General features: G+C 45.5%; 1 protein-coding gene across 3 annotated transcripts in view; it reads right to left on the bottom strand.

The window, feature by feature from the left end:
- LOC118394024 (multiple C2 and transmembrane domain-containing protein 1) overlaps positions 1–23,065 on the bottom strand; it is a 288,690-nt gene that overhangs the window by 174,599 nt on the left and 91,026 nt on the right. For all 3 annotated transcript variants that reach the window (XM_052461210.1, XM_052461209.1, XM_052461208.1), the window contains exon 2: positions 13,317–13,434. In XM_052461210.1, coding sequence (XP_052317170.1) covers positions 13,317–13,434 — 118 coding nt within the window. The remainder of the gene's footprint in view (positions 1–13,316; positions 13,435–23,065) is intronic.

Below are 23,065 nucleotides of genomic sequence, written 5' to 3' on the forward strand. Positions count from 1 at the left end.
TTTGTGAAGTTTTGTGGTCTAAGAGAGGTCATTTTGAGCAGGGGAGAGTTAAGTCAGATAAATCACAAAACCTCACAAAATAATTCACACCAAAAACAACCATTTCCAATACTCCTCTCCGGCTATGAGGCCCAGGCGGGCGTGCCATGGTCTGATGGTCAGATTGCCTGTCAGGGTTGTGTTGTTTTAAAGAATTCTGCTGAAATCAGGCTAGCAGCTCACTGGGGCCTTTCATCAGCTATAAAGAAAAAGTGGTGAGATCTGGTCAACGGCCCAGTCTTAAAACCCATCACTCCAGAATAGATGCCCTGGCAGGCAGTGACAGCCCTAGGTCCAGGCGTTAGATTGATGACTGCGGTGTGGTCGTGCGGTGTCTCCCATTCCCTGCCTGCAAACTGCCCATCTCCCTGCACTGTGCAATAGGGGGATGTATGGGTACTCCACATGGGAACTATTTCATTAACACACATATGCACTTCATTATCATTACTCCAACCCACAGATATATTTCTGGCTGTCCTCCAACCCACACAAATCCCTCAGTGAGAGTACCTAAACCTGGCCAAAGATCTTCCTCTATTTTCTGTTTCTGCATACCCACTAAATGGAAACTATTGGAATTATAGTATCAGTATTGCTATTGTTAAAATGGCCTTAGTAATAGATTTGATAAGATCCGATAAACTGGTTCCTGCACCATTGAGATGCTATGCTATTAAAGTGATGGACATTTGAAGTGAGGGGACCATTTATGCTGATGTAATGGTTTGGTTGTAAAGAGTGATTTGAAGTTGTCTTGGGGCTTGGATATCCATGTAGTGCTGTTATAGCCCTCAAGGTGGACATGTGGAGATGGGAGGAGGACACACACTGTGTCTAGTTCTTAGTGAGACCAAGCTTCCTGTTCTGGCAGCAGGCCAACACATTATCGTTGAAACCACACACACTAGTGGTTATGTTTTCCATCCTGCAACATCCTGACACAGCAAGCGAGGGTTTCACTTCATGCTGCTGTCACGGGGATGGAAACTTTAGAGGCGAAGCAGGTACGGGGAGTCAAACATTTAATATGGAACGAGACAGGAACAGCTTCAGCACACGGGTAACACCGACAAATAACAATCAATGCAGCAGCGAAGAACAGAGCGGGGAACTGAGAAATATAATAATATAATAATATATGCCATTTAGCAGACGCTTTTATCCAAAGCGACTTACAGTCATGTGTGCATACATTCTACGTATGGGTGGTCCCAGGGATCGAACCCACTACCCTGGCGTTACAAGCGCCATGCTCTACCAACTGAGCTACAGAAGTAGGCAACTGGGTTCATCAGGAAGTGCATAGAGGATGTTGTTCCCACTGTGACTGGGTTCATCAAGAAGTGCATAGAGGATGTTGTTCCCACTGTGACAATTAGAACTTATACAAACCAACAACCGTTGATAGATGGCACCTTCTTCACAGGCTTAGAAAGAAAACAACACTGAGGACTGTGTGTTCTCGTTCTCCATGGGCTACTTAAGTCATTTAAGCATATTAACCCTCACAAGACTGCCGGCCAAGGTGGCATCCCAAGCCGCGTCTCGGCATGTGCAGACCATCTGGCTGGAGTGTTTACGTACATATTCAATCTCTCCATATCCCAGTCCGTTGTCCCCACTCCTGTACCCAAAGCTAACTGAATGAAATGACTATCGCCCTGTAGCACTCACTTCTGTCATCATGAAGTGCTTTGAGAGGCTAGTTAAGGTAAGGATAGGGGGCAGTATTTCCCCGTTGGATGAATTGCGTGCCCATAGTGAACTAACAGAACTCACAGGGCAGGCAATCTTGCAAATTAGTTTTGAAATCCTGAAAGTTGGGGCAACTGTGACGTCATCACCCCCTCCCTTCCCAACAAGTTGTGGATCTGGAAACACTTCTTATGTATTCCACTAGATGTCCTCATTCAGTAGAAAGTGTAATGGAGCATTTGCTGTGAACTTTGACCTAATGGGACGGAAAGTGCTAGAGTGTCGCAAAAGATTCATGTGCTTGAAGGCGCGTATGCGTTGGAGTGTTTCGTCTGTTCCAATCAGCCCCAGATGAACTAGGATTGCCCGGTTGGAATGCTATTCGATCTGTATGATCATAACATCCTGAAGATTGATTCTGCACTTAGTTTGACCAGTTTCGTCGACCTGTAATATGTAATTTGGAAGTTTTGATGCAAAATTATCCTGGACCAGAAGTAATTTTTTGGGCATTTGAGCTGAAAGTGGTAGCAAATGCTGCTACATGGACACTAGAATTGAACATTATGAAACAAAACTATTTATTGTTGAACTAGGACTCTTTGCACTACATTCTGATGGAAGATCATCAAAGGTAAGGGAATATTTATGTTGTAATTTTGTATTTCTGTTGACTCCAACATAGCGGAGAAATATTGTTACGTCTGAGCGCTGTCTCAGATTATTGCAATGTTAGGCTTTTTCCGTAACGTAAAAAAAAAATGTGACACTGCGCCAACGGGAGGAGATGACAGGACTTAGAGAACCGATCCACAATCACTAGAACCGTGGTGTTCCCCTGAGACGGCGGAAGATCGGTCAGGAAATCTATGGACAGATGTGACCATAGGCGCTGTGGAACGGGGAGGGGTTGTAGCTTCCCTCTAGGAAGGTGCCTCGGAGCCTTACTCTGAGCGCACACTGAACAGGAGGAGACATAACCCTTAACGTCCTTAGCCAACGTAGGCCACCAATACCTCCCCTGAAGGCTCCCCACTGTCCTCGTCACCCCAGGGTGACCCGAGGAGGGTAGGACGTGAGCCCACCGAATCAGTTTGTCCCGAACACCAAGCGGCATGTACCTTCGCCCCGATGGACACTGAGGAGGCGCGGGTTCAGCCCGTAACGCCCTCTCGATGTCCGAGTCCACCTCCCATACCACTGGGGCTACCAGCTTTGAGGCGGGAATGATGGGAGTAGGTTCGGTGGACCCATCCTCCGTGTCGTAAAGGCGGGACAGTGCATCAGCCTTCACGTTCTGGGAGCCCGGTCTATAAGACAAAGTAAACCGGAAACGGGTGAAGAACATGGCCCATCTTGACTGACTTCGGTTAAGTCTGCTAGCTGCCCGAATATACTCCAGATTCTGGTGGTCAGTCCAGATGAGAAAAGGGTGCTTAGCCCCCTCAAGCCAGTGTCTCCACACCTTCAGAGCTCTAACCACCGCTAGCAACTCCCGGTCCCCCACATCATAGTTACGCTCCGCTGGGCTGAGCTTCCTTGAGAAGAAAGCGCAGGGGCGGAGTTTTGGTGGCGTACCCGAGCGTTGTGATAGCATGGCACCCACCCCAGCCTCGGACGCGTCCACCTCCACTATGAATGCTAGAGAGGGGTCCGGATGCGCCAACACGGGCGCATCAGTGAACAGCGCCTTCAACTTGTTGAAAGCTCCGTCCACCTCTGCTGACCACTGCAACCGCACTGGGCCCCCCTTCAGCAGTGAGGTAATGGGAGCCGCTATCTGGCCAAAACCTCGGATAAACCTCCGGTAGTAGTTGGCAAAACCCAAAAACCGCTGCACTTCCTTTACCGTGGTCGGAGTCGGCCAATTACGCACAGCCCTAATGCGGTCACCCTCCATCACTACCCCGAGGTGGAAATGCGATATCCCAGAAAAGAGACGGCTCGTTTAGAGAACACGCATTTCTCAGCCTTGACGTATAGGTCATGCTCCAGCAGTCTACCAAGCACCTTGCGCACCAAAGACACATGTGCGGTGTGAGTGGCCGAGTAGATCAGAATGTCATCGATATAAACAACCACTCCCTGCCCGCACAGGTCCCTGAGAATCTCGTCTACAAAAGATTGGAAAACGGCTGGAGCATTTTTTAACCCATACGGCATGACAAGGTACTCATAGTGGCCGGATGTAGTACTAAATGCGGTTTTCCACTCGTCTCCCTTCCGAATACGCACCAGACTATACGCGCTCCTGAGATCCAGTTTTGTGAAGAACTGCGCTCCGTGGAACGATTGCACCGCCGTAGCGATGAGAGGTAGAGGGTAACTATACCCCACTGTGATGGCGTTTAGACCTCTATAATCGATACACGGACGCAAACCTCCCTCCTTTTTCCTCACAAAAAAGAAACTCGAGGAGACGGGTGAATTGGAGGGCCGAATGTACCCCTGTCCCAGCGACTCCGTGACATATGTCTCCATTGCCAACGTCTCCTCCTGGGACAGCGGGTACACGTGACTCTTGGGAAGCGCAGCGTCTACCTGGAGATCTATCTTACAATCCCTTCCCGGTCGATAAGGTGGTAATTTAGTCGCTTTCACTTTACTGAAAGCGATTGCCAAATCGGCATACTCGGGGGGGGGAATGCACACCGTGGAACCCTGGTCTGGACTCTCCACCGACGTGGCACAGATGGAAACTCCCAAACACCTTCCAGAACACTCCTCTGACAACCCCTGGAGAACCCCGTCTCCACGAAATTTTAGGATTGTGCTGGGCGGGAGTCCCCAGCACCACTGGAAACGCGGGCGAATCAATAATAAAGAAACTGATACGCTCCCTATGATTCCCCTGCGTCACCATGTCCAGTGGGACCGTGGTCTCCCTGACCATCCCTGACCCTAATGGCCGGCTATCTAGGGAGTGCACGGGGAAAGGAGAATCTATCGGCACCAGCGGAACCCCTAACTTAAGGGCGAGTCCGCGATCCATAAAGTTCCCAGCTGCGCCTGAATTGACTAGCGCCCTATGCTGGGAAGAGGGGAAAAAGTGAAGGAAAAAGGTTAAGACAAACATGTGGCCAACAAGGGGTTCTGGGTGAGTTTGATGCTGACTCACCTGGGGTGACCGAGAAGCGTTCCGCCTGCCATCTCTACTCCCAGACGGACCACCCCAGCACCGATCAGACGTGTGTCCTCTCCGACCACAGTTGGTGCAGGGAAGGCCTCCTCCTCCAGTACCCCTCGGCGCAGCCCCTCCCAACTCCATTGGAATGGGAGCGGAGGGGCTGGGTGGTGGAACGCACAGAACCCTCTCTGAACGCCCGCGGGCAGCCAGCAGATTATCCAGTCGAATGGACATGTAAATCAGCTGCTCCAGTGACAGAGTGGTGTCCCAACACGCTAGCTCCCGGCGGACGTCCTCTCGGAGACTACACCTGTAGTGGTCCATAAGGGCCCTGTCGTTCCACCCAGATCCGGCTGCCAAGGTCCGGAACTCCAGCGTGTAATCCTGTGCGCTCCTCCTCTCCTGCCTGAGATGGAATAGTCGTTCTCCCACCGCTCGGCCGTCTAGAGGGTGATCAAACACGGCACGGAAGCGGCAGGAAAACTCTGTGTAGTGCTCCCGCGCTGAGTCTGGGCCATTCCAGACTGCGTTCGCCCACTCCAGAGCACGACCCGTGAGGCAGGAGATGAGGACACTCACCCTCTCTGCTCCTGAGGGAGTGGGTCTGATGGTGGCCAGCTGAAGCAGAAACCCCTGGCAACCCGCCGCCGATCCATCATAAGCCCTCGGTAGCGTCAGACGGAGGGTGCTGGAGTCGGGAGATGGGGAGACCGGAACCGTGGGTGCCGAAGGTGGCGAGAGGAGACCACTCCTCTCCCATCTGTCCATTCTCTCCATCACTTGATCCATCGCAGATCCGATCCAATGGAGGACGGTGGTGTGGTGGAGAACCCGTTCCTCCATCGATGGGAGAGGGTTGGCTGCTGCTCCTGCTGACTCCATTCGATTTGGTGGTGCGGGATTCTGTAATGCTCCGGGTGTCGTGGGTGTGGAGTCAAATGCAGGAGACAGAGTTCAATGCTGTGCGTCTTTTAATAGCACCAACGCTCCACAGGGTGCTCACAAAAGTTACGTTCCCAAACACAGGGAATCCAAAAATACAATGGAAAAAATCATGACCAGGCACAAACACGTACCTTTACAACAGAGCCGAAGTTTACAATGAAATAATCCCGCACAACAACCAGGCGGGCCGGCTGTCTAATAAAGACAAAGTAATTAACATGAACAGGTGCTACCACTAAACATACAAGGAGGGGGAGGAAAGACAATCAGTGGCAGCTAATAGGCCGGTGACGATGACCGCAGAGCTCCACCCGCCCGGGAAGGGGAAACACCCTCGGTCGGACTCGTGACAAGAGCCAGTTTCATCATAGTGCTTGATGTTTTTTGCGGCGACTGCACTTGAAGAAACGTTCAAAGTTCTTAAACTATTCCGGGTTGACTGACCTTCATGTCTTAAAGTAATGATGGGCTGTCGTTTCTCTGTTCTTAATAATAATATGAACTTGTTCTTTTACCAAATAGGGTTCTTCTGTATACTACTCCTACCTTGTCACAACACAATTAATTGGCTCAAATGCATTAAGAAGAAGATACATTTAAAAAATAACATTAGCAAATCTGTGTAAGCGAACAAAAAACTTTGACCCTATTTTTGCATTATAGGGTTATTGAGGAGATTTTTTGCCACCTGCTCTTGACACCCGAAGCTGTGATGGAACAGAGCTCTGGCCTGTAGTCAGTGTGAGGAGTGGTAATGTCATTTTACACAACATTATACAAAAACTAGTCTCATCCTAATATGCTCAACAGCTTAAAATGACATATCTCTGTGCTCAACCGATTCACACCAAACCTCTGTAATTTACTACAAATGTGAACTTTGCCAACTTCTACCCAGTGAGACTACTAAATGTAGGATTATCAATAATAATAGTAATAATAATAATAATAATTTGGGGGGCTTATATTTGTCCTGTTAGACAATTGTGTGTAATGGAAATGAGTTTCTTGCATATCCACCTCCATGTGAGATGCCCACAGAGAGTGAGGTCAATTAGGGTTAAGTGCCGTGCTCAAGGGAACAATGGCAGATTTGTCACCTTTCAGTTACTGGCACATTGCTCTAACCGAGGCTACCTGCAGCCCATATAGATGTTCTGAAGAGTACTCTATCAGACACACACTCAGGAGAGATACTGACCACAAATGTTCCCCCTGTTCTCCAACTCACAAATCACCTCCTTAATTATCAGCCTTAGGGATGGAGAGAGTGGGAGATGGAGAGACAGAGGGATGGAGAGAGCGCGAATGATAGAGACGTGTGGTTAAAAGTTTGTCATCTATTTGTATTTATTTCACCTTTATTTAACCAGGTAGGCCAGTTGAGAACAAGTTCTCATTTACAACTGCGACCTGGCCAAGATAAAGCAAAGCAGTGTGACACAAACAACAACACAGAGTTACAGTTACACATGGGATAAAAAAAATCGCACAGTCAATAACACAATAGAAAAAAATATATACAGTGTGTGCAAATGAAGTAAGATTAGGGAGGTAAGGCAATAAATAGACCGCAGTGGCGAAATAATGGCAATTTCACAAATAAACACTGGAGTGATAGATTTGCAGAAGATGAACGTGCAAGTAATGAAAATGGTGTGCAAAGGAGCAACATTTGTTTTTTAAATATATAAATAAAATAAATAACAATATGGGGATGAGGTAGTTGGATGGGCTCTTTACAGAGGGGCTATGTACAGGTGCAATGATCTGTAAGCTGCACTGATAGCTGATGCTTAAAGTTAGTGAGGGAGATAGGAGTCTCCAGCTTAAGTGATTTTAGCAATTTGTTCCAGTCTTTGACAGTTGAGAACTGTAAGGAAAGGCGGCCAATGGGGGAATTGGCTTTGGGGGTGAACAGTGAAATATACCTGCTGGAGCGCATGCTACGGATGGGTGCTGCTATGGTGACCATTGACCTAGCAAGGACTTATAGATGACCTGGGGCCAGTGGGTTTGGCGACAAATATGAAGCGAGGGCCAACCAACGAGAGCGTACAGGTCTCAGTGGTGGGTAGTATATGGGGCTATGGTGCCGAAACGGATGGCACTGTGATAGACTGCATCCAATTTGCTGTGTAAAGTGTTGGAGGCTATTTTGTAAATTACATCGCAGAAGTCAAGGATCGGAAGGATACTCAGTTTTACGAGGGTATGTTTGGCATCATGAGTGAAAGATGCTTTGTTGCGAAATAGGAAGCCGATTCTAGATTTAATTTTGGATTGGAGATGCTTAATATGAGTCTGGAAGGAGAGTTTACAGTCTAATCAGACACCTAGGTATTTGTAGTTGTCCACATATTCTAAGTCAGAACCGTCCAGAGTAGTGATAAAGTAGCGACAAACAAAACAAAATCCACACAATTGAAGAGAAGTATCATTTAGTGTGTGGTAGCTCTGGCATATTTTGCCTGGGTAAGAAGCATGACACGGTGAGACTGGATGAATACAGAAAACAAATCATCTATAAAAGAGGTAGTATCGAAAGATTATGAAAAATAAAGAAATAAAATGACATTTGAAGATGTATGGAATAGAGTAGATAATGACATAGCAGGATATCTGAAAATGGTAATGCCTCAGTTGAGGGTAATGACAAGGTAGAACAAACAGCAGAGGAAGATTCAATAAAGCCAGATGTTTATTTGAGTCAACATGGCCGTATGCAATACCACAAAAGGGAGCAGACAAAGTTCAACAACTCTCTCACAATACATTCTAGACTTCAGTGTCTCCCATTAGCAACGGAATATCACGTTTACATAGTTATTAGTTATTACATGCAAACATATTGAGCCCCATATTGAGGTAATAGGACTGGTGGCTGTGTGCTATGCTGTGCTGCAGCCACATTCTCATCAACGGGGCTGTAGTGGAGCAGGTTGAGAGCTTCAAGTTCCTCAGTGTCCACATCAACAACAAACTAGAATGGTCCAAACACACCAAGACAGTCGTGAAGAGGGCACGACAAAACCTATTCCCCCTCAGGAAACTAAAAAGATTTGGCCTGGGTCCTGAGATCCTCAAAAGGTTCTACAGCTGCAACATCGAGAGCATCTGGTTGCATCACTGCCTGGTATGGCAATTATTCGGCCTCTGACCGTGAGGCACTACAGAGGGTAGTGCGTACGGCCCAGTACATCACTGGGGCTAAGCTGACTGCCATCCAGGACCTCTATACCAGGACCTTTTTAGGTCAAAGGACCTAAAAATTATCAAAGACCCCAGCCACCCCAGTCATAGACTGTTCTCTCTCCTACCGCATGGCAAGCGTTACCGGAGTGCCAAGTCTAGGACAAAAAGGCTTCTCAACAGTTTTTACCCCCAAGCCATAAGACTCCTGAACAGGTAATCAAATGGCTACCCAGACTATTTGTATTGTGTGCCCCCCCAACCCCTCTTTTTACGCTGCTGCTACTCTCTGCTTATTATATATGCATAGACACTTTAACTATACATTCATGTGCATACTACCTCAATTTGGCAGACCAACCAGTGCTCCCGCACATTGGCTAACCGGGCTATCTGCATTGTGTCCCACCCGCCAAACCCTCTTTTACGCTACTGCTACTCTCTGTTCATCATATATGCATTGTCACTTTAACCATATCTACATGTAAATACTTCCTAAATCAGCCTGACTAACCGGTGTCTGTATGTAGCCTCTCTACTTTTATAGCCTCGCTACTGTAAATAGCCTGTCCTTTTACTGTTGTTTTATTTCTTTACTTACCTATTGTTCACCTAACACCTTTTTTGCACACACACACACACACACACAACACACACACACACACACACACACACACACACACACACACACACACACACACACACACACACACACACACACACACACACACACACACACACACACACACACACACACACACACACACACACCTTTAAATTTCATAATAAAGGGCATACAACAAGAACAGCCTCTCCAAGCACATGACACCTGAACCAAAGCCACGCCCACCCTGACTCTTCATTCAGAAAACAAGCTTTCACAGTAGAAATACTCAAACAAACAACTTCTGTGATTCAATTGTAAACTTTTTAAAAGCATGAATTGTGAAGCTACACTCACATTACCTGTGTCATGTCTATGCATCCTATTACTATTGCTCTACAGTAAACAAAAACAAAACACCCAACCCACTTGTTCTAATTTCCTCAGCATGTATATAGTACACTCCATCAGCCAGACTTAGAGCTGGTGATCTGGTCTCTGTCCTACCAGGTCCAGTGGTCATGATACTATAGTCTTGGCTGTGTTTCAAACGGTACCCTATTCCCTACATAGTGCTCTAGTCAAAAGTAGTGCACTATATAGAGAATAGGGTGCCCTATGGGCTCTGGCCTAAAGTAGTGCACTATATAGGGAATATGGTGCCTTATGGGCTCTGGTCTAAAGTAGTGTGCTATATTGGGGACATCACCTCTGTGGCTGTGCCCCGCCATCACCATCGCCCAGTAACACCCAACCACCTGGGAGAGAGCAGACAGTGGGGCTTCACCTGGTCACAGCCATGTAGTACCTCACCAGAGGTTGTCATTGGAAGCTAATTTGGACAGGGGTGAGTGCCTTAGGTCCAGGAGAATGATGCATTATAGCAGTTATGTGACAAAGATACATATTACAGGTCACAGGTCTAATAGGATCTCATTCTCCCCTCTATGACAGATCTAATAGGATCTCATTCTCCCCTCTATGACAGGTCTAATAGGATCTCATTCTCCCCTCTATATAACAGGTCTAATAGGATCTCATTCTCCCCTCTATAACAGGTCTAATAGGATCTCATTATCCCCTCTATGACAGGTCTAATATGATCTCATTCTCCCCTCTATGACAGGTCTAATAGGATCTCATTCTCCCCTCTATAACAGGTCTAATAGGATCTCATTCTCACCTATATGTCAGGTGTAATAGCCTGAGCTCTATGTGAGGAGATAATGAGAATTATGGCCTCCTGTATACCTACTCCACTTGTCAGGGGGTCCCATTGGTTTCTGAGACAGACTGCTCTATTGCTGGTGCCCTGGCTGTAGACCAACGCTCTCCCACACACACTGCTGATCCGTGCCTGGACTGAGATAGACCAATGTGATGTCCCATAGAGTGGTTGAGCTATAGCCTGCCAGACTCCTAGGGAGGGGCATGGAGCTTTTGCTCTCTGAGTATTACTGTTTCAACACCTGTGAGGACAGCAGTTCTGCTTCTGAGACTTGGTAAGAGATCACATCGGTTTTCCCTCTTTCGATTCAGTAAGAGCCCGATCATAAATAGTAAAGAGCTATTTCATTTTACTATCCCTTTATAGCTTAAGAGAAAAGGGAGAACCTCCTTTTCAATAGGATCCAATAAAAATATTAAATTGACTTGTTGAATCTGTAAGAAATACAAAAACGAAGTGCTGTATTTCTTTGATACACAGACAGACATCTCTGTGCATTTGGTTGCATTCGGCTCACACCCATTATGATCATTGCATTAAAGTAACTGTCCAGTATTTCCAGATGTACATGAAATATGACCTATAATTAATTGCAATAAGAGTGGAATCGTTTTCTTCCCCAAAAAATCTAATGAAGTATGTTAAAAAAACTGCTTTTCTGTTTTGGAATGGAGTGGGCATACCCCAAAAACAAAATGGTGTGGGCCTACTGGTCATTAAAAATATTCATGCGAGTAGAACGCTGATTGGCCTTCATCTTCTATGGTGCAAAAGCAAGCATTTTTTAAACGGTCTGTTTTACAGTTTATTGTTTTGCTTCAGCCACAATTATGAGTATAAGATTATGAGTACAGTTACTTTAACAGTCAGCAAACCAGATGCAGGCTGCAATTATAGCCCTCTGCTGCTGGATGTGGAAAGGCCTATTTTAGCAGTCCTAATGAGTAGTCTACAAGACAGAGAGAGATACAAAGAAACAGGGTGAGAGGGAGAGAGAGAGACAGAGAGAGAGAGAGAGAGAGAGAGAGAGAGAGAGAGAGAGAGAGAGAGAGAGAGAGAGAGAGAGAGAGAGAGAGAGAGAGAGAGAGAGAGAGAGAGAGAGAGAGAGAGAGAATTCACAGAAAAAGACAGATGGAATCCAGAGAGAGAAAGAGAGAGAGAGAGAGAGAGAGATCGAAAATCCATAAAGAAAGAGAGAGGATATCCACAGAGAAATCCAAACAGAGAGAAAAATAGAGAGGTAGAACCCACAGAGATAGAGAGAGTGATTTAACCCACAGAGATAGAGAGAGAGTGATATAACCCACAGAGATAGAGAGAGAGTGATATAACCCACAGAAATAGAGAGAGTGGTATAACCCACAGAGATAGACAGAGAGTGATATAACCCACAGAGATAGAGAGAGAGAGGGTTTCCCATGCCAATAAAGCCACTTAAATTGAAATTGAATTGAGAGAGATGGATCCTAAAGAGATAGAGAAAGAGGTAAACAGAGAGAGATGGATCCCACAGAGTTTATTTTTTTTGTTTTGTTATGAAACCAGGCAAACCAGTTAAAAACAAACTCTTATTTACAATGACGGCCTACCCCGGCTCCCAATTACGGCCAGTTGTGATACAGCCTGGAAACAAACCAGAGTCTGTAGTGACACCTCTAGCACTGAGATGCAGTGCCTTAGACCGCTGCGCTACTCGGGAGCAGCGAGAGAGAAAGAGGGATAGAGAGAGAGATGGATACCACAGAGAGAGAGAGAGAGAGAGAGAGAGAGAGAGAGAGAGAGAGAGAGAGAGAGAGAGAGAGAGAGATCCCACCGAGAGATAGAGAAAGAGAGAGAGAGAGAAATATAGATGGATCCCAGAGAGATGGAAAAAGAGAGATAGAGAGATGGATCCCACAGAGAGATAGAGAAAGAGAGAGAGAGATGGATCCCACAGAGAGATAGAGATAGAGAGAGATGGATCCCACAGAGAGATAGAGAAAGAGATAGAGAGAGATGGATCCCACAGAGAGATAGAGAAAGATATAGAGAGAGATGGATCCCACAGAGAGATAGAGATAGAGAGAGATGGATCCCACAGAGAGATAGAGATAGAGAGAGATGGATCCCACAGATAGATAGAGATAGAGAGAGATGGATCCCACAGAGAGATAGAGATAGAGAGAGATGGATCCCACAGAGAGATAGAGATAGAGAGAGATGGATCCCACAGAGAGATAGAGATAGAGAGAGATGGATCCCACAGAGAGATAGAGATAGAGAGATGGTTCCCAGAGAGAGATAGAGATAGAGGGAAAGAGAGAGATGATCCCACAGAGAGAGAGAGAAAGAGAGAGATGGATCCCACAGAGAGATAGAAAGAGAGAGATGGATCCCACAGAGAGATAGAAAGAGAGAGATGGATCCCACAGAGAGATAGAGATAGAGAGAGATGGATCCCACAGAGAGATAGAGAAAGAGAGAGATGGATCCCATAGAGATACCTCCTCTGTCCCTGATGGCGAGGTTGTGTCCCCTCTTTAGAGTGATGTCCAGTTGGTACATCCCTGGGTTGGCAGGAGGAGCGGTCTCAGCATTACTTGACCCCGCGATGTTGATGCCCTGCAAGGAAACACAACTAGAAGTTAACCAGACAATCATCCACTACAACACAAGTAGTTAGCATACCAATGAAAATACAAGTTGTTGCCCTGCATAGAGAGACACACTTAAGCAGACAGACCAATCTATCCAATCCACATAAAGTAGCTCTACCACTAAATATCTACATGATCAAAAGCATGTAGACACCTGCTCATCTCACATCTCATTGCAAAATTAATATGGAGTCGGTCCCCCCTTTGCTGCTATAACAGCCTCCACTCCTTAATAAGGAGTTGGTTCCCCCTTTGCTGCTGTAACAGCCTCCACTCATTAATATGGAGTTGGTTCCCCCTTTGCTGCTATAACAGCCTCCACTCCTTAATAAGGAGTTGGTTCCCCCTTTGCTGCTGTAACAGCCTCCACTCATTAATATGGAGTTGGTTCCCCCTTTGCTGCTATAACAGCCTCCACTCCTTAATAAGGAGTTGGTTCCCCCTTTGCTGCTATAACAGCCTCCACTCCTTAATAAGGAGTTGGTCCCCCCTTTGCTGCTGTAACAGCCTCCACTCATTAATATGGAGTTGGTCCCCCCTTTGCTGCTGTAACAGCCTCCACTCTTCTGGCAAGGCTTTCCACTAGATGTTGGAACATTGCTATTGGGACTTGATTCCATCCAGCAACAAGAGCATTAGTGAGGTCGGACAAACCCCTCCAGCCGACGCTTGGCATTGAGCATGGTGATCTTAGGCTTGTGCGCGGCTGTTCGGCCATGGAAACCCATTTCATGAAGCTTCCAACGAACAGTTATTGTGCTGACGTTGCTTCCAGAGGCAGTTTGGAACTCGGTAGTGAGTGTTACAACTGAGGACAGACGATTTTTACACACTACGTGCTGCAGCACTAGGCGGTCCCATTCTGTGAGCTTGTGTGGCCTACCACTTCGCGGCTGAGCCGTTGTTGCTCCTAGACATTTCCACTTCACAATAAGAGCATTTACAGTTGACCGGGGCAGATCTAGCAGGGCAGACATTTGACGAACTGACTTGTTGGGAATGTGACATCCTATGACAATGCAAACAAAAAGGTCACTGAAAGTCACTGAGCTCTTCAGTGAGGCCATTCTTCTGCCAATGTTTGTCTAGGGAGATTGCATGGCAGTGTGCTTAATTTTATAATCCACTAATTTGAAGGGGTGTCCACATACTTTTGTATATATAGTATATATTATAAGAGACAGCTATGAATTAGAGTGAATAGACAGATGACCTAGGGGCATGTAAGGTGGGTACACACAAACCTGTGTGGAATGGCAGGGTCAGTTCAGAGTGCATGGATGAACAGAGTTCTTTACACAAGATAATACACAAATACAGTACGCTGCCCAGGACAAATGCTCAAGATGGCAGATACACATTGTGAATACACAAAAAAATAGCAATGGGTTTTACAGTCATTGATATCACAGTCATTCAGGTCAAACTAACAGACACAACTGATCTCATGTAAATACTGTAGAAGTGATTGTGGATATCTGATATAGGACAGAGATATCTTAGAGAAACCTGCCTCCATGGGATGACTTCTGAAATAAAATAACTCCGAATATTATTGTAGGTATTTGGGAATTCATTAACAAAGTGAAACTGACAACTGTAGAGACTTTCTTGGTTGGCTCTTGAGAAATGTAGGGCTCAGTGAATGACAGGGTGTGATAGAGTGAGCAAGCTTGCCCTACACAAAGAAATTCAACTAATGCTTTCAAAAGGAAAATCCAACTGAATCATCGTTTATTTGTGGATCAACGTGGACCACGTTTTTGTTTTTCCATATGCAAATAAAAACACAAAAGGGGCCTGCAACAACATTTGAATAGCATAAGACAATCAATTAAATGGTTTTGCATACAGAATGACAAAGTAGTTTTCGCCATGTTATACCAAGCTCTATGCAAACTCCTCTTTAACAGAGTGTGGAGATGCATTGAAACAGCATGATGGTATCCAGAACAATTCTCCTGAAGTTGTCTAGGCCTAGGGCATACTCACTGTAACATAGACACCACAGAGGTCAACAACAGTGACTTCTTCAGCAAATACATTTTCATTTGCATAAGCAGGTGAGAGAGCACACTGCTTCATGGCCAGGAAGGCACAAACAAACTCCAGGTACAAACCAGTGTGACTGCTACCTCACAAACCCCTTCTGAAACCTAGCTGTCCTCTTTACCTTTAGTTTAAATCATCACATCCAGACGTCGAATCGAGAGAAATTATTAGACAGGAGGCAAAAAAAAAGGATTCTGCCAACATCCCTCTTTCCTATTGAAATAGCACCTCACAGTTTCCCAGAATGCACTTTAATATAGGTCTGCATCCCTACAGTATGGATGCATTACCTTTGACCAGGGGCCATACTCTTGTCAAAAGTCATGTATTACAGAGGGAATATTGGGATGCAGATGTATCTACTGTCAGAGGCTGCTGCTTTGCATAATGCTTAGAAAAGAGTAGACCTGATCCCTCATGAATAAGGAATTATGATGAGAGAGTTTCACTCCTCCTGTATGAGAGATGAGAGTAAATACTCAATAAGATATTCCACAGCATGAACTGGCTGCCAGAAAAGGAGATTCCATTTCAGCTCTCTGGGATTGGGTCATGCGTTGGGTCATGCGTCACACACACGCGCACACTCACACACACATACACAACCATGCACATAAAAGGTATCTTTCAACCACTGAGTGCGTAGCAAGTTTTGTATGCACATCTTTGAATTCACACTCATATCACTACTTCTTATCAAATCAAGCTTTATTTAAACAGCACATTTCAGACATGGACTCCAATGCAATGTGTTTCACCGGGGAAAATATTTAAAACTATGAAAATAAAAGCTGAAATATTTACTACACAACAAACATAAGATAAAAAACAAAAAAAGAACAAAAACTCAACAACTTAAAAAGCCCCTATATATGTTCACAGTTTCAGCCCCCTCAGGTTCTCTGGCAGGCTATTCCAGAGGCTGGGGCATAGTAACTAATGGCTGCCTCTCCATGCCTCTTGGTCCCCCTCAGGTTCTCTGGCAGGCTGTTCCAGAGGCTGGGATCATAATAACTAATGGCTGCCTCTCCATGCCTCTTGGTCCCCCTCAGGTTCTCTGGCAGGCTGTTCCAGAGGCTGGGATCATAATAACTAATGGCTGCCTCTCCATGCCTCTTGGTCCCCCTCAGGTTCTCTGGCAGGCTGTTCCAGAGGCTGGGATCATAATAACTAATGGCTGCCTCTCCATGCCTCTTGGTCCCCCTCAGGTTCTCTGGCAGGCTGTTCCAGAGGCTGGGATCATAATAACTAATGGCTGCCTCTCCATGCCTCTTGGTCCCCCTCAGGTTCTCTGGCAGGCTATTCCAGAGGCTGGGATCATAATAACTAATGGCTGCTTCTCCATGCCTCTTGGTCCCCCTCAGGTTCTCTGGCAGGCTGTTCCAGAGGCTGGGATCATAATAACTAATGGCTGCCTCTCCATGCCTCTTGGTCCCCCTCAGGTTCTCTGGCAGGTTATTCCAGAGGCTGGGATCATAATAACTAATGGCTGCCTCTCAATGCCTCTTGGTCCCCCTCAGGTTCTCTGGCAGGCTATTCCAGAGGCTGGGATCATAATAACTAATGGCTGCCTCTCAATGCCTCTTGGTGCCCCTCAGGTTCTCTGGCAGGCTATTCCAGAGGCTGGGATCATAATAACTAATGGCTGCCTCTCCATGCCTCTTGGTGCCCCTCAGGTTCTCTGGCAGGCTATTCCAGAGGCTGGGATCATAATAACTAATGGCTGCCTCTCAATGCCTCTTGGTCCTAGGCTTTGGGATAGTTAAAAGGCCAGTACAAGAGGACCTGAGGGACCTACTGGGTACATAACTTAAAAGTATGTCTGACATGTATAGGGGTGCACAACCGTGGATTGATTTAAAACCAATAGAATAATCTTAAAATGAATTATACAACTCACAGGCAGCCAGTGCAGAGACCTTAAAACCAGTGTAATGTGTGCTCTCTGTCTGGTCTTAGTCAGTACCCATGCTGCAGCATTCTGTATGTTTTGCAGTTGACCAATGATTTTCTTGAGTAGACCAGACAGGAGAGCATTACAGTAGTAAAATAATGGATGAGTCTCTCTGTATCAGCCGGAGAGAGAAACGGACGCACCTTGGCAATGTTCCTCACTTGGGGAAAAAAAGCTATTTTGGTCACAATCCAAATGTGTGATTTGAAATTGAGTTAAGAATCTAAAATGACACCTACGTTTTTTACCTTGTGTTTTATCTTTATTGCCCATGAATTAAAATGTGTGGCCAGATTCTCTCTCTGTGCTTTGTCTCCAACAAAAAGTACCTGTCTTCTCTTGATTTAGCTGTAGGAAGCTGTGAGCCATCCAAGTATTTAAATCACTATTAGTCTAATCGTTTATCCGTGGAGTGAAAATCTTCTGGCGACAGAGAAAAGTAAAGTTGTGTATCGTCTGCGTAGCATTGAAAATCAATTCTGTGTTTTCTGATAACGCTGCCAAGGGATAACATATATAAACTAAAACTGTAGCGGACCCAAAATCAAACCCTGTAGAACGCCAGGTGAGACCCTGTGGAACGCCAGGTGAGACCCTGTGGAACGCCAGGTGAGACCCTGTGGAACGCCAGGTGAGACCTTGTGGAACGCCAGGTGAGACCCTGTGGAACGCCAGGTGAGACCTTGTGGCAGATGAAGTAGTGTGGCCTTGAGGGGACTGAGTCCATGAGGGGACTGAGTCCACGTCATTCCTCGTGGTAGTGGTACTGGCAGGTCATTCCTCGTGGTAGTGGCACTGGCAGGTCATTCCTCGTGGTAGTGACACTGGCAGGTCATTCCTCGTGGTAGTGACAATGGCAGGTCATTCCTCGTGGTAGTGACACTGGCAGGTCATTCCTCGTGGTAGTGACACTGGCAGGTCATTCCTCGTGGTAGTGACACTGGCAGGTCATTTCCACTCTGTGTTACCACCTCTTTTTTTACATAGCAGCTTTCAACATTATTAGACCACTCATGACAATCCCCGTGGTAGTGACAATCATTCCCGTCAGCTAGTGTCAGGTCACGTGGTAGCCACTGCAGTCTGCTGGCAGTCATTCTCTGCTGACCTCACCATTTGTGACTGGCAGGTCCCAGGAAGTCATTGACACTGGCAGGTCATTCCGTGGTAGTGACACTGGCTGCATGAGTGAAACAGTTAATGGGGACCTCTTTTTTCCAAAATTTCATGACAATCCCCCTTAATGACAAAAGTCACACAAACCAGTCACCCCGCGGCTGCTGAGAAACCCCTCTGCATTCCCTAGGAGTCGGCTTGGCCTGGAGTTGTTCGTAACCATGTAATCTGCCTGGAGAAAACGTATAGCCGTAATGAGTCACTGTACGCTTCCTTGGCTAACACTGAGCTGGTTAGCATGGAGAGGTGCGGAGCTCTGTTGTTGGACAGGACAGTGTCATTTTTTACATTTATCCAGAGCACATACATTTTCATCAAATCCACAACCCTGGCTTTGCAAGCACCATGCTCTAACAACTGAGCCTCACGGGACTGTAATGGGTGTTGAAGACTGAGCTGTATGATGGATGTGGCAGCTGATTTGGATAAACACTTTATGTTTCCATGCAGCCAGGTGCCATGGAAACGCATTTGCATCAGAAAAAGGTGTGTGTGTCAGGATTGCATAGGACGGAACAACATGTGTGTGTGTGTGTGTCCGTTTGCGTTGCCTGGGTGCACAAGTGTTAAAAAGTATTTACCTACAACATAATGAACCACAGCATCTGTCATAATAGAAACTACAGTAGTAGTTTCTTCTAAACCATCGGACTCACTGGATTGGACTGAGAGAAGCAGCCATTAATACTAGGCAACAACACAATTTTAGCCTCTTCATCTAACTAATGAAGAGCTATAGTCAACATTCAAATAACCATAAAACGGCAATAAGCACATCTGCCTGATTGTGCGCAGCAGTTGTTGATCTTATTGAGTCCTATTTCACATCCATTCATATTTCACACAGTAATTTCTTTAAAGTAGTATGACTCATAGAGAAACAGCTAGTTCTCTATACTATAACTGAGCTGGGGCGGCAGCGTAGCCTAGTGGTTAGAGCGTTGGACTAGTAACCGGAAGGTTGCAAGTTCAAACCCCTGAGCTGACAAGATACAAATCTGTCGTTCTGCCCCTGAACAGGCAGTTAACCCACTGTTCCTAGGCCGTCATTGAAAATAAGAATTTGTTCTTGCCTAGGTAAAATAAATAAATAAATAAAATACATTTAAAAATAATGATTGAGTTTGCATATTTCAAGAGCTAATTGACTCTGTCCCAGTATCCCCTGTACTGTATAAAGCCTCGCTAACAAACTGCTGCTTGTTTGTTATTTACATTTTTTACTTACCTATTTTTGAATTAACACTTATTTTTCTTAAAACTGCATTGTTGGTTAAAGGCTTGTAAGTAAGCATTTCACTGTAAGGTCAACCTGTTGTATTCAGCACATGTGACAAATAAAATTGGATTTGATTTGAATACAAGGAGCTCAGTATTTCTGCCATATTTGTAACCTTTATTTTAAGCCATTAAACTCTATCCCTGGTCTACCCTGCTCAGGCTACAGACTCATCCCTGGTCTACCCTGCTCAGGCTACAGACTCATCCCCGGTCTACCCTGCTCAGGCTACAGACTCATCCCTGGTCTACCCTGCTCAGGCTACAGACTCATCCCAGGTCTACCCTGCTCAGGCTACAGACTCATCCCAGGTCTACCCTGCTCAGGCTACAGACTCATCCCAGGTCTACCCTGCTCAGGCTACAGACTCATCCCATCTCATGCCCTGCACAGGCTACAGATTCATCCCATCTCATGCCCTGATCAGGCTACAGACTCATCCCATCTCTCACAGTCAGTCAGTCAGTCAGTCAGTCAGTCAGTCAGTCACTCACTCACTCACTCACTCACTCACTCACTCACTCACTCACTCACTCACTCACTCACTCACTCACTCACTCACTCACATGGTAAGCTGATCCCCACCATTGAACGTCAGCCATAAACTCAGTGGTGTCAGGATGGAAGACTTTACAGTCAGCATGACAACATACACACAGTCACTCATCTAATCAATCACCAGGCACACACTATTGTCTTCAGCTTAATTACTTATCATGTAATACCATCCTACCTAACCCCACACAGAGACAGAGAGCATATTGGTCAGAGGAGCAACCTCACTGAAATGCGAGCAGGCTTTCGTTGAGTTTGGGTAATTACACAATGTTTTGTACAAGTGTACAAAACATTGACATAGACATAGACTGAAATAGACTGACCAGGTGAAAGCTATGATCCCTTATTGATGTCACTTGTTAAATCCACTTCAATCAATGTAGATGAAGGGGAGGGGGAGCCTTGAGACAATTGAGACATGGATTGTGTATGTGTACCATTCAGAAGGTGAATGGGCAAGACAAAAGATGTAAGTGCCTTTGAACAGGGTTTGGTAGTAGGTGCCAGGCGCACCGGTTTGAGTGTGTCAAGAACTCCAACTTAAATCTTTTGACATGTACAATGAGTTGCTCTACAGTACAGTGACAGACAGTACAGTGACAGACAGTAAGGTGACAGACAGTACGGTGACAGACAGTACAGTGACAGACAGTACAGTGACAGACAGTACAGTGACAGACAGTACAGTGACAGACAGTACGGTGATGTCTGTCACCATACTGTCTGTCACCCTACTGTCTGTCACTGTACTGTCTGTCACCTTACTGTCTGTCACTGTACTGTCTGTCACTGTACTGTCTGTCGCCATACTGTCTGTCACTGTACTGTCTGTCACTGTACTGTCTGTCACTGTACTGTCTGTCGCCATACTGTCTGTCGCCATACTGTCTGTCACTGTATTGTCTGCTACCGTACTGTCTGTCACCGTACTGTAGAGCAACTCATACTTCAGATCCAGTCTGTGAAACTTTAACTTCAACACTGAAATAAACAAGTGTTTCTGTTGTCAGGCTCTCCTCCCATTAACAAAGTATTGAACTCGTTTCATTAGAGGTGCCTAATCAGTGGGGAGAGGTGATCACGTATTTACCTCCTTCTTTCCCAACGACTGAAGTCTGAGCACTGCCATTCTGCCAGTCTGCATTGTGCTGCTAATTACACAGAAAACACACCTCTGCTGTTTCCATGTCTATCACTCTATAAAACACACCTCTGCTGTTTCCATGTCTATCACTCTATAGAATACACCTCTGCTGTTTCCATGTCTATCACTCTATAAAACACACCTCTGCTGTTTCCATGTCTATCACTCTATAGAATACACCTCTGCTGTTTCCATGTCTATCACTCTATAGAATACACCTCTGCTGTTTCCATGTCTATCACTCTATAAAACACACCTCTGCTGTTTCCATGTCTATCACTCTATAAAACACACCTCTGCTGTTTCCATGTCTATCACTCTATAGAACACACCTCTGCTGTTTCCATGTCTATCACTCTATAAAACACACCTCTGCTGTTTCCATGTCTATCACTCTATAAAACACACCTCTGCTGTTTCCATGTCTATCACTCTATAAAACACACCTCTGCTGTTTCCATGTCTATCACTCTATAAAACACACCTCTGCTGTTTCCATGTCTATCACTCTATAGAATACACCTCTGCTGTTTCCATGTCTATCACTCTATAAAACACACCTCTGCTGTTTCCATGTCTATCACTCTATAAAACACACCTCTGCTGTTTCCATGTCTATCACTCTATAAAACACACCTCTGCTGTTTCCATGTCTATCACTCTATAAAACACACCTCTGCTGTTTCCATGTCTATCACTCTATAAAACACACCTCTGCTGTTTCCATGTCTATCACTCTATAAAACACACCTCTGCTGTTTCCATGTCTATCACTCTATAGAATACACCTCTGCTGTTTCCATGTCTATCACTCTATAAAACACTCCATGTCTATCACTCTATAGAATACACCTCTGCTGTTTCCATGTCTATCACTCTATAGAATACACCTCTGCTGTTTCCATGTCTATCACTCTATAGAATACACCTCTGCTGTTTCCATGTCTATCACTCTATAGAATACACCTCTGCTGTTTCCATGTCTATCACTCTATAAAACACACCTCTGCTGTTTCCATGTCTATCACTCTATAGAATACACCTCTGCTGTTTCCATGTCTATCACTCTATAGAATACACCTCTGCTGTTTCCATGTCTATCACTCTATAGAATACACCTCTGCTGTTTCCATGTCTATCACTCTATAAAACACACCTCTGCTGTTTCCATGTATATCACTCTATAGAATACACCTCTGCTGTTTCCATGTATAAAATCACTGTTTCCATGTCTATCATATAAAACACACCTCTGCTGTTTCCATGTCTATCACTCTATAGAATACACCTCTGCTGTTTCCATGTCTATCACTCTATAAAACACACCTCTGCTGTTTCCATGTCTATCACTCTATAGAATACACCTAGAATACACCTCTGCTGTTTCCATGTCTATCACTCTATAAAACACACCTCTGCTGTTTCCATGTCTA

This window comes from Oncorhynchus keta, chromosome 14, assembly GCF_023373465.1.
Source record: "Oncorhynchus keta strain PuntledgeMale-10-30-2019 chromosome 14, Oket_V2, whole genome shotgun sequence".
In the NCBI taxonomy this organism is placed as follows: Eukaryota; Metazoa; Chordata; class Actinopteri; order Salmoniformes; family Salmonidae; genus Oncorhynchus; species Oncorhynchus keta.